Here is a 13,566-nt window from a genome sequence, read left to right on the forward strand (position 1 = left end):
CCCTTCACTTCTATCTATTCCAGGAGCACAAAAGACATTGTATTTCCAGGCTAGGGGCTAAGTACAAGAGGTGAAGAATCCAGGAAGTAAGGGATCAATATATAGAAGTCATTCAACTCTACTTCTGTCCTTACAATCTGAAAAGTTTCCCTGTCTTCATGGCACCGATGCAATTTTCTTCACTTGGTACACATCTGTTGAATCCATGTACCGTACACCCTCAGCCCTTCAAGATTCAATATAGGTAACACGTACGCATCTTGATCACATAAATGAGCGTTATGGACAAGTACCAGTTCTGCCCTCTGTTCTTGGCAGGATACCAGAAATTTCTTGGTTGAATGCTTTGGAAGCACGGTCAGTCCCTAGGAAATGCTCAGGGAGGGACAAACAAAGAAAAGAGAGTCTTTCCCTGGGCTTGTAATCAGAAACTTGAACTTAAACCCCAGTGCCACCACTACATACTTTGTGACTTTGGGCGAGACATAGTGTCATTCAGGAAGTATGAATATGAAAGAGATTAAAAGGATCTCCAGGGCTTCCCTGGTGGCGCAGTGGTTGAGAGTCCGCTTGCCGATGCAGGGGACACGGGTTCGTGCCCCGGTCTGGGAAGATCCCACATGCCGCGGAGCGGTTGGGCCCGTGAGCCATGGCCGTTGGGCCTGCGCGTCCGGAGCCTGTGCTCCGCAACGGGAGAGGCCACAACAGTGAGAGGCCCGCATACAGCAAAAAAAAAAAAAAAAAAAAAGGATCTCCAGTCCAACAAGTTATTTTATCACCTGAATAATATCTTGGAAAAAAAAGTCTTCAGCCAGATACTTGAACATCCCTAGTGAAAAGATTTTAAACTCAATGTGCTTCAGTTTCCTCCTCGATAAATTATCTACTTCATAGAGCTGTTGTATTGAGGGATAAAAGATAACTCATTTCAGAATGCTATCCATATAATAGTGATGACCATTATTTTAAAGTATGAGTAAGATCAAGGTTAAAGTTTCTTTCTAAATAGTCAGATAAAACCATTACAAAGAGTAAGCCTGGCATGCAGCAAGCAAATACATAGTCTCCATTTCCAGCCTCTTAAACCCTCTGACCACCTTCATCTGAGAACTTTATTGGAATTCAACTTACTACTTTACCGGAAGAGCAAGGAGCAGTTTGTAGAGCCCTGGTTTCCTATTTCTCTACAGTTATATATTTTTTTTCACTGCAAACTTTTCAAGATAAAGACTCAAAACCCCAGAGCTCTGGAGGATGCCTGATCTCCCTTCAGCCAAAACAGGCATCCGGTTTCTACAATAAATGAGATCATAGCATCCCTACTCCTACTGCTGTAGATAAGAACGTGTCAGCATTTTCATTATAAAACCTTTTACTTCCCTCTGGCTTGAGAGACCAACCGTAGCAATTTGCTGGGGAAATAGCTCCAGCAAAGGGCAATGCACAAGGCTCAAGCACAGAGAGAAAATGTTTTCATCTTACAGAACTCAAGAAAGGTTTATTTGGAAATTAGGCAGGATGCAGAATCCCAAGGAGCAGTTCCTTCTGATGGTCATTTGGTCTTTTAAATAAAGAAACTAAGGTTTACTGATATGCAAAGCAAAATTTTCTTAGGCAGCAAATGTTAGGAACAGGGTTATCGACTTAGTGCCTTCAGGCACCAATACCCTGGGTAACAACAGCTGTGATAACATACAGATTACTGAATCTGTGCCCACGTAAAAGGTGTTTTGGGGGTTGGGAACAGTCTCTCACAGACTCTCTGAGGTAAAATCATGGGGGGAGGGGTACGCCAGAATTACTTCAAATAGGAGAAATGGGATATACATGTTAATAATACACTAGGGATGATAAATAAAAACTTCCTAGCAAAAGGATGGCACACTGGACACTCAGTAAATGTGGGTTGAATAGACCTAATATCTGTTCTGGTTCACAGAGTAAACTTTTTCTTTCTCACTCTTGATTCCTAGATGTGAAAGTGAAACAGCCTCTTTCTAGACTCTTTCATACTACATTAATACAAATGAAAGTGAAATGGGACGGGGCTGTATCTTCCTAGGGAAAGGAAGAAAACTAACATCTATCTAATGGCTATTATATCCCAAACATATTAATTGCTTTCTTATTTGGTTTGTATAACAAGCCCACTAAATATATCTTTTCTCCATTGCATAGATGAGGAAATGGAAGCTCAGAGAAATGAAAGAGCTTCCCCAATGTCACAAAGCTAAAGGTCCAATCACACAACACCTTCAGATACCAGTCTCTACCCTCAGGACATGCTTACTACTTCTGTTGGCCTCCTGGAGAGCACACTCAGGCTTAAGTCACCCACGCTTAGCTTATCTCTCTGCTTATCATTCAGGCTTAGCATCTCTCTCTCCAGATGACAGGACAGGGTCTAGCCTAACACTCTTCCCCTCTTCCTCCTCCTTTCTCCCTCCCCTTCTTCCACCCAAGGAAAAGGTACACCTTCAATGTCATGTCACCACCTTCTGATGTCATGTTCATTCAACACTAGCAAAGAAGTGCTGGATCACAGATAGCAGTAGTAGACTTGAGTCCAAAGCCAAACTCTTTATTCTTTCTGACCTAGTCCAAGGCCTTGAAAAGTCCAGATTAATTCATTACCTCCAAAAAGCCTTCTCTAACTATCCATAAGGCAATCATTCATTCTTGTATCTTCTCATTGTAGCAGGGCTTCCTAACCTATTGAGGTATAAGACTACTTTTAAAATATATATAAGTGTTAGCGTACAGTACTTGTTTTTCTCTTTCTGACTTACTTCACTCTGTCTATTTTGTGGATCCTCACTTGATATTAGTTGTACATATGAAGTGATGGTGTCACACAGGGATTGATGGCTCCTTTCGTGGAACTACCCTGAGTAGTATATGAGTTAATTTACATAGAGTCCTTAGAACAGAGCCTCGTGCATGAAGAATACCCAGTAAGAGTTAGCCCAGCCTACCATATTGATTGTTTTCCATGTGTATTTCTTGCACTGGTTCACTAGCCAAACTGAAAGAGTCTCAAGGCAGGGACTGTATCTTATTGTGTTTGAGTAACCATGAGGTGCCCGCTATAATGCTAAATATAGAGAGGGGAGAGCTAGATATTGATTAATGGACAAATGTACTTGCCTTTCCTCAAAATGGAGAGTTTTGCAAAACACAGGGAGGGTAGTTGGAGACATGGTTCCAAGTGAAAAATCAAAGTTTTCTAATCTTAGATAGCAAGTCAACTGACTTGCTAGTAGCTACCATATTATTTGAAATCTTATAAAAGTGATAACATTAATCATTATTTGATGCTATCATTATTTGAGATATAATGCAGTGATATTAATTCCTGATTGGTTTAATCTATACTGTGGAGATTGAGGCAGTCAGAATATATTAGAGCGGCATATTAGAGATTATGACTATTTTCAGCATGCTCACTCATCAAATAAAATGTTTTAACTCACCTTAGAAACTTGGACACAATTTTAATAAACATAATTCAATGGAACATCATCAAAAATAATATATTTTATGTTAGAAGTTACACACACATATACAAAAATGACGTTGAAAAATATTCTGTTATTTATGAGGTTTCTAGAAGCCATAATATAGGACAATGTTCTTATTCCATTTGACCCAATCATTTAAATTTTCAGAGAAAAAATTGAGTACTTAATCATCACTGCAATGTACTATGTATTCATAAGGCTAACAAGAACATTCATATATGTAAATGTAGATATAAATATAGATGAAAAAATCATTAAAGTAGCATTGAATGATTTCTACTGTACTACATCTGGAGTTATAATCTGTGATTTATAACGAAATAAATCCATGACCTTCTGAAAAAAAAAGCTTAACTGCAACAACATCTTCATGGCATAGAGATTCAATTGTATTTATAATCTATTAGTTCCTCCATAACTTACTAAACAAGAATGACTTACTAGTGATGACATGTGTAGGCATCTCACCCTAGACACCAGGTATATTACTCAGAGTCCTCCAGAGACAGAAAGAGATTTATTATAAGGAATCAGATCATTTGATTATGGAGGCTGAGAAGTCCCAAGAAGCTGGAGACCTAGGAGAGCTGACATGTAGTTTTAGTCCAAGTCTGAAGCCCCGAGAAACAGGAGAGCCAATGGTGTAAGTTCTGGTCTGAAGGCCAGCAGGACCGACATCCAAGAAGATTTGAAATTTCATTTGAAGACCAAAGGTCAGGAAAGACTGATATCCCAGGTCAAAGCAGTCAGGCAAAAGGAGTTTCTTCTTGCTCAGCTTTTTTATTCTATTCAGATCTTCAACTGACTAGATGAGGCCCGCCTACCCACCCACTTTAAGAAGACCAACCTGCTTCATTCAGTCTAAAGATTCAAATGTTAATCTCATCCAGAAACACCCTCACAGAAACACCCAGAATAACGTTTGGCCAAATGCCTGGGCACCCCATGGCCCACTCAAGCTCATACATAAAATTAACCATCATACCAGGGTAATACATTGAGTAATGTGTAGTCTATGTTTCAGGGAACATAAGCTCTAGGAAGTTTGATAGCACAAGAGGTTCTCAGAGGCAAACTGCTAAAGAAAAATGACAAATAAAAAAATACACACTACTTATTTTTTAACAAATTCATTCAGCTAATATTTACAAGCACCCATATAATTCACTCAATCATTCAACAAATATATATTGGCTGCTTTGTATTGAATAGGCACAGGTCTATTTACTGGATCTCTTAGGTACCATACTGGATCTTTTAGGTACTATACTAAATGAATACTGTACTAAATGAATAGGATACGGCCCTTCCCCCAAGGAGCTCACATTTTAGACAGACCAATAGAATAGGTACACTAAATTTACAACTGAATACTAAAGTTAAGATTCAAGTATTGAGCACTGGATGCCATAGGAATCCAGTGGTAATTTAATTCAGAAGGGACTGGAGATGGTTTTACCACATGGACTTTGGAACTTTACCTGGATATCCATAAGCAAGCAGAAGGCAAAGGCTTCATAACAAATATGAAAAGTAAGTCTGAGGTTTTTCATGATCCTGAATTCTATGATTCAACATTCGTTTTTGTGAACATATTTTAGTGACTGCATAATATTTAACCCTCTTTGTCTTTGGATTTTTAGAGTTTCTTCCCCAAAGTGTCTACTATTAAAAATAAAATTTGAAAAGGACCTTGAACTGGCAAGTACACTTTGTCAAATAGGACACAAAGCCTATGCAACCTGCTTCTTTGGGACATTCAGGACCTGTTTCATTCATTAGCTCATTTTTCATTTTCTCTTTCTGGGTCAGATTTAATCTAGGGTTTTTTTGGGGGGTTTTTTTTTTGGTGTGAATAATGTAAACTTCTTGATTCTGCCTTTTGTGGCATTAAAACACTTTAACAATGTGTTAGTAGGTTAAAGTACTCCTCATTTGCTCTTGAGTGAATTTCAATGTACTTGACTGAAAAACACTGTTCAGCTGACTATCAACAGTCTCCAAGTTTTTCACCAGTTTGCAAAGTGGCCTTAATAAAATAGGAGACAAAAATATGTATTGAAATGTAAAAATAGACAGCTGGTGGGAAGCTGCCACATAGCACAGGGGGATCAGCTCGGTGCTTTGTGACCACCTAGAGGGGTGGGATAGGGAGGGTGGGAGGAAAAGGGAGGAGATATGAGGATATATGTATACGTATAGCTGATTCACTTTGTTATACAGCAGCAACTAACACAACAATGGGAAGCAATTATACTCCAATAAAGATGTTAAAAAATGTATGTATTGAATATTTACCACATGTCAGGCATTGTGCTAAATGTTTTCACGTGTGATATATCACTTAATCCTTAAAGCAATCCTGTAAGCAAGGTGTTATTTTTCCTGCTTTCTACAGATAAAACTTGTCAATTTCTCTTCTCTCACCTTCATTCTCAGAAATTCTAGTTCATAGTTAGAGGTCATGGCATAGAAACATAATACTGAGTTAGAAATTAGGAGACCCGGTTCTAGCTATGGCTCTGTGACACGCTGTGTGATCTTCAGAAAGTCACCTCCTGTCTAGGTGGTTTAGTAACCTTACATGAGAAATGAGAACATGAAAACTATAGGATATGGTGTATTAGATCAAATTCCTCTCTCAAAAAAAAAAAAAGCAAAAAACATTTACAACAAGGCTGAATCTTCTGACAGATACGCCTTGCATTCAGACTCATAGTTATTCTCAGAAAAGTAGGTATAAATTATATTTTTGCAAATTGACTCCTAACTTATAGGTCCTTAGAGGAAGTTGCCATTTGAAAGAACCCTATAGTTAATTCTGGAAATGAGTGTATGCTCTAGACATAAACTGCTTGGGCTCAAATTTTGGCTCTGTCACTTAAAAGCTATGTGACTTTAGGTAACTTAATTAAACTCTGTATGCCTCAGTTTCCCCATCTCTAACATGGAGATAACAGTTATACCCATCTCTGAAGATTATAACAAGGATTAAGTGAGTTAACATTTGTAATGCATATAGAACAGTATCAGGACCATGGTAGCAGGTTAGTGTGTATGTGCTGGGATAGGGATGAATGCCTTGACAGTGTAAATAGCTGTTGACTTAATGTATCCATTTTGAACACTTGGATTTTTGGATATTGTATATTTTTAAACTGGAACACACCAATATAGTCATGGGAACCCCCTCCCCCAATTACCTCAAAGTCTATCATGTTTGAAACTTATTCAGAGGAGAACAAACGAATTACCTCATATTTATAAATCCACAAGGTAGAGGAAAACTATTTAAAGCTGGGGAATGTTATAACATATAATGTAACTTGTGGCAGTGCAAATTCATACTACCATGTTTAAAATGAATGTAGCAATACTAATCACCAAGAGTCTTAAAATATTTAAAATATATCTCAGTAATTCTACTTATTCTAGACTATTCAAAGGAAATAATTCCAAATCCAAAAAAAAGATTTATTCCCCAATATATGTTTTTTATTTTGTTTTAATAGTAGAAAATTGTGGGAGGCAATTTTATCTTTGGATTAAATATCCAAAGATAAGGATGGTCATCTGTTATATAGCCATTAAAATATATATACAAATCCTAATATAAATTTAAAACTTTCAAAAGTAAACTCAATATGATTACAACTAAATTTTGTTGTTGTTGTTGTTTTGTTTTTTGCGGTATGAGGGCCTCTCACTGTTGTGGCCTCTCCCGTTGTGGAGCACAGTCTCCGGACGCGCAGGCTCAGCAGCCATGGCTCACGGGCTAGCCTCTCTGCGTCATGTGGGATCTTCCCGGACAGGGGCACAAACCCGTGTCCTCTGCATTGGCAGGCTGACTCTCAACCACTGCGCCACCAGGGAAGCCCTCAACTAAATTTTTTAAATGAAGCTATATGTGGACCACCAACAACAACATAGTACCAGGAAACTAGAAAAATATAGTAAACTACTAAAATATTAATAGCTTTTATCTCCAGTCCTCTGGGAAAATAGTATTTTCTAAAATTTGTTTTCTTTATGACTTTATGTTTTTTAAAAATGTATTTCAATGAACACGTATTAGTTTAAAATAAAAGCAAAGAATATACCAAAATGGTCAGACACTGGCAATATTCATGTATAGAAAAACTGTTCTACCAATACAAAAATATACACAGTGAGGTATTGATTAATGAATCCTCTGGGACCACCACTCTTTTATAACGAAGTTTGCTATGCTTAAATAAACAAATGAGCAAACAAAACCACTTTTCCACCACAGAGACTAGTTTGTAGACTGAAAAAGGAAGTCTGGAAGAGGTTGGAGAATGCCTGCAGGTTCCTGGGAACTGTCCACCGGAGAGGTGCTGACAGCAGGGAGATTGTAAAAGCACTCTCTGGAGGTTGGGAGCCCACAGCCCAATTCCCTTTCCTCTTTCTCCTCTTTCCTGATGTCTCTCCTTTCCCATCATCTTGTTGTACCTTTCTTCCTTCCTCTCTGCCTCTTCCTTTCTCTGTTTGTCTGATAACTATGGAGATTGGAAAAAATGACCCTGGAATGCATCTAGGATAGTGTCTAACCTTCATAGATGTTTAATCAAGCTGAATTCTTTTTCTCCTTCCTTTTATTTCTCTAGTAAGAATTTCTTTCTTCTTTTGATTTCCTCTTTTTTTCTATTTTCTTTCATTTAAATCTCTTCCTTCTTCTCATTCTTCTTTCTTTGGGAAGAGTAACGATATAGACAAGAAAAAGGTTGCTTTCTACCAGATGATTCTTTTCCTTTGAGGGGTGAAGCAGTTTTTGCAATGTCTATACATTCACTGGAAAAAACAGGTTCCAGGACTTTACAATTTTTCCAAGAGCTTTTCCCTATCCTTTAATAAAGGATAAAAGTACCTGGTGCACCTAGGGGCTTGATGATTTGATTCAGTTGAGTTGTTACATTAACAAATGACTATCTGGGGGGAAGAGAGAGGTTTTGTAAGGTATGAGCCATATTTCAATAGAATCTTATTTTGAGTTAAAAAAAAGTAAAGGAATAATTGCAGAGAATATAAGACTTTACAAAGTACTTTTATTAAGGAATAAAAAATATCAGGGAAATATTAGGTATTATTAGGATATTAGGAAATATTAGGGAAAATAACATCCTATCTTTTTATATTTTGCCTTGGAAATGGTGATTAGAAAAGGGAAAAGGAAGGGAAGGGGACACACGGGGGTTGCTGGTCCTTGCAATGCAGCAATGAACAAGATAAAGAAAAGAGAAACAATATATAGGCTGCTGTGAAATTACATTCAGAACTTGGATCTTTGCAGGTGGAGAAAATAGAGTTACACAAAGGTAAAGCTAATGCCTATTTTCACATAATGACACAGAAATTATTATGAAAAGAAAAAGCCTTTCAGAAGGCCTCCTTTTCCATGGAAAGCCCATTCCCATAAGCAGCATTATCTGGTAATACCATATGGACTGGGGCAAAAAGAGAACTGAAGCAACAGGAAAACTTTTTTGAACAATGGTGTTCTAATTTCTCTTATGAGACCTTAAGCTCAAGTGGGACTGTGGTTTTCTGTATTTTAGGGAACGAAGTGGAATTACCTCTCTCAATAGATTTGTAATCCCTGGAGAAAAGGAATGGTGTCATACTTATATTTGTATTTCTAATGCCTATCATGGTGCCTGGGATAGATCCTAGTACAGGTAGACACTTCACATTTATAGTCATAAGTAATATAGTCAGTTAACTAAACTGAATGACAACCAGGGTGCAGCAAGCGGGGAGGGGCTGGAGATTGCTAAGTGACAAAATAAAATTATTTGGGGTTTCTGCCTTGAAAGCTCAAGTTACTCAGAACCCTTCAAGCCATTACTAGGTTTGGGGGTAATAAGAACAGTTTAAGTGTTTTTGAAACGGACAAAGTCTGGCTTACACACAAACAAGGTTTTTGACTTTGCCATACTAATTATTTTCCAGGAAAGAAAATAAATGCCCATCCTAATAAACTTATTTTCAAACTTACTAGATAATATTGGAATGAATGCACTTTTGGAGCCTCCATATTGACATAGCTCCATAAGTTTTTTTCCCACAATTATTTAAATTCTTTCATTACTCAAAGATTCAGCTAAAATCCTTATTTTATACGTTTTCTTAAATCATTATTGTAATTAGTATAGTTTGACTTCGAGATCCTGGGGACAAAAGCTGTTTACTGCCACATCTCTAGTGTCTAGCATTTTATTGATTGCTCAATAAATATTTTTTGGTATCAGTTTTTCATTCATTTTTATAAACCCACTTTGTTTTATGAATATTTTATCAATATATAAATTGTTCCTACGTTTTATATAAACACTTAGCATAGAGAAAATAACTTTAAGAGAAGTAATACTCAAGCTCATGGCAAAAATGAACAATTTATCGAAAGAACTACCCTAAGAGTAAAAGAGGTTCTTCCTATAAGTGATGAAACCCCCTCAGTGGAGCTATGAAAATAACCAAGGCCATATAAAAGTATCAGTCATGGGCTTCCCTGGTGGCGCAGTGGTTGAGAGTCCACCTGCTGATGCAGGGGACACGGGTTCGTGCCCCGGTCCAGGAGGATCCCACATGCCGCGGAGCGGCTGGGCCTGTGAGCCATGGCTGCTGAGCCTGTGCTCCGCAACGGGAGAGGCCACAACAGTGAGAGGCCTGCGTACCGCAAGCAAACAAACAAACAAACAAAAAAAGTATCAGTCATTTAATGAATGCATACTTACTAAACACTGCATGTATCTCATTTAAATTGTACTCCTCTCAATGACATAGTAATATGTAAAGCAGTAGTTATTACTGTGGCCATTTCACCTGTGAAAAAACTGAGACTTAGAAAAATCATATATCTAGTAAGCAGGGTACATCCAGTTTTGAAACCCAGGCCTATACGATATGCAACTTTTCCACATTATGTTCTATTGTCATCCGTCAAATAGTGTTGAAGAACTTCACTAGAGAAAGGCTAGAATAGAAGGCTCCATTATTTCCATATCTAAGATTCCAAGGTGGGAGCCTTACATTAGCCAGTAAATAATTAACCAACTGTTAAGTAAGGTTATAATATAATTATCAAGCCCATTATACAAGGCTTTTAAGAATCATCTTATTCAAATATACTTGGCAAAATAAAATGGGATAGACTCTCTAAAAGTATTAATTTATTTTATAGAAATTTGATTTCTTTTCCAAGGAACATTATCTACCAACACAGTCATTTAGGTATTTCACTCTATTGACATGGTTCTCTCACAAACTGACTTTTTAAAACTGAAACACCAAAAGAAAGAGAACTTAAAGGAAGTTAAACTAACGTAATTCCCCAACTTTTTATTTTTTTTAAAAAAGAGCATTTGTAAATATACCAATTCCCTGCAATATGATCTGAAAATCAGGGAAAATTTAACAGCATAAAAGAAACTTCTTTGGAATGTCCCAGGTTGAATGCATATTCAACAACATTCTCCACACCAATAGCTTATCTTATTTGATTATTAGCTGGTGTTAAATGTCCCCTGGCAAATAATTCACCTATGTAAATAATCATTTTGCACTGCAAAGCAATTCTCATATGTTTATTGGAATAGATTTTAAACAGTAGCCATCGCTAAGATGCTGCTGGAAATACAATTAGAAGAGTAAGCGGATAGACACATTGGGGGAAGGGTGGCAGGTTGTGTGAGGAGCGGAGCTAACAAGTTAGTTATTGGTGCTGTTCAGTTACATACATCTTCCTGGCAATGATGAACACACAAACCTTCAACAACTCTCAGACCTTTTCAGGGGTTTCACAAGGAGCATCAGGCTACTGTTTAAGTATGATCAATACTTTTGTAACTGACTCTAAGGTGCAGCCTATCATATTGAGTAAAATACATAAATCTCTGGCAGTAACTTTACCATTAAATGATTTTATGAAAAACATCATTGAAGGATGTTAGAGCTGTGGAGGATTATCTCATCCATACCTTTCATTTTATAGAAGAAAACCTGGGCTCAGAGAAGAGAGATTCTCTAGGCATAGCCAGTATGAGACTCATGATTTTGACTCCCAATTTTTCCATTAAATCTACACCTCTTCTGAGCATTATCCATGAAGTTGAATGTATATGTTTCATTAACTCTACTGCCTAAGGTGCTTGCCAGCGTCCAATGCAGTCACTGGTGTTATCCTTCAGAACAACAGAGGTCATGTGATTTTTATTCACTTACAGAAGTGAATTGTCAGTTATTTCATATGATGTTCTCTCTCTCTGTCTCCTTAGAGAACCACCATAGCAGCCACAAAAGTGTTTTATACAAACAGGTGAGACAATCCCCCTCTCCCAGTTTTTCATAATGATAAGAAGTGAAGGTGTGTATCTAGGAGTAAGGGGACATGGACGCAGACCATTCATTGGCTAAGACTGCTCAAATGACGAGTTCTATGAATCTTTCTCAGGGGGTGCATCATCGCGTCCACGAAAAAAAGTTTCAGACACTGAGCAATGAATGCTAACCTGCTTCAAAAACCTCCAAACCTCATTTCCTTGGGAACACCAATCCCCTTTACAAAAATCTGGGGTGGGACAGTTATTCACTAGAAACTCACTGAGTAATCGCGCCACCTCTGGATAAAATTTCTGAGTGTGGATTTCAAGTGGATTGTATAAGCTCAGAGAAAAATACACAATTGGGGGCAACATGAGCCTGGCTCCAGATTTTTTGTCTAAAATAAAAATAGGCTCCTCAGCTTGAAAAGTGTCAAATTGCAAACTGATATGCTCAATTCCATCTCAAGTACATCTACCACTCCAGCTAACCCTGACTGTGGGGCTCCAGGCAGTGGCAACCTGTGACGAGTTCAGGAGCTCGCGGAGGAGCCTCCAGAAGCCCAGTCACTAGCTAAGTATATAAAGAGATCCCAAGCAGAGAGCCACCTAAGGCGCCCCCTTTCCGAGGTGGGCGTTATCTGCTCTTGGAGCCTCTGTACATTAGAGACCAGGGTCCCGTCACGACTGAGTTTTTAACCCAACATCAGTGAGCTCTCCCGGCCCCCAAACCCAGCCGGCTCCCAGAGAGAGCAGGGCAAGTCGTAGCTTCTGTCACTCTCCCAACAGGCAGACACATAAACAAACAACAAAAGGAATGGTTTGCTCCCCCAAGGGAGGCAGCATGCATTAAAAAGACATGAACCTCGTCCTACCTTGCATCCAAACATCAACGACAAAGTGTTATTGGTGCAAGCAACTTTGCAGTGGCAAATCATTGGTGTGAAACAGTCAGGGTCCTTAACAACGGGGCACACTCCTTCCGGGCTGCGGCAGTGGCAGCGCGCTGGGGGACCCGAACACGGTGCTCACCCGGCACATGGAGCGACAGCCTAGACCCGGCGGCCACTTCGATCGCTGCCCCCTGCGCCCAGTGCGGCCATCCCAGCGCCGGGGTAGAAGCAACGCCGCGGGCAAGTACCAAGCGTCTCGGGGTCTCCCTTCCCCGGGGAACAAGGCGTGGGGGGGGGGAGGGACAGAACCAAGAAGGGTTTCCCTCCCCCCTATGGTGAATTTGGGGGAGGTAAAATTTTTTTTTTAAATTAAAAAAATAAAAGGAAGCCAGGCGCTTAGAGGAGGGTTCAAAGGAGGTGGGGCAGTATGTAAAAGGATGTGCCCGCCTACTCGCCCCAGTCACACAAGATTGTCATGCGAGCTGAAGGGGGCTGAAATTATTCTCCCTGAAGGAAAAAAAAAAAAAAATGCTGCAGCTCCCGGTTTGGTAAAAAGCCAATGGCTTGCTGCAATCCAGAGTCACCGTGGGGAGCGCCGGCCGGGCAAGTGGGGTGGGAGGGAGGGGCCGGGAGAGGGAGGGAGCGCGAGGCTCGCCAGCCTAGCCCAGCCCGCCTGTGCGCTCCTCGCCACTCGGGAGTCCCTGGGGTCCAAGCCGGAGCGCTCCCGGCGCTGACGTGACCCGGAGATCTCACTCGGCTCTCATTGCCTCTGCTGCCCTAGGGTGGGCAACCTCCAAGGCCGAGTTCTCCAGG

At 39.5% G+C, this 13,566-nt stretch overlaps 1 protein-coding gene across 1 annotated transcript in view; it reads right to left on the reverse strand.

Annotated features, from left to right (window-relative positions):
• Positions 1–12,794, reverse strand: part of DLG2 (discs large MAGUK scaffold protein 2) — a 1,231,136-nt gene extending 1,218,342 nt beyond the window's left edge. Inside the window, exon 1 of the mRNA XM_081239496.1 lies at positions 12,736–12,794. Coding sequence (XP_081095622.1) covers positions 12,736–12,750 — 15 coding nt within the window. The 5' untranslated portion in view covers positions 12,751–12,794. The remainder of the gene's footprint in view (positions 1–12,735) is intronic.
• Positions 12,795–13,566: the final 772 nt, after the last annotated feature.

This window comes from Mesoplodon bidens, assembly GCF_964165515.1.
Source record: "Mesoplodon bidens genome assembly, chromosome: 7".
Taxonomy (NCBI): Eukaryota; Metazoa; Chordata; class Mammalia; order Artiodactyla; family Ziphiidae; genus Mesoplodon; species Mesoplodon bidens.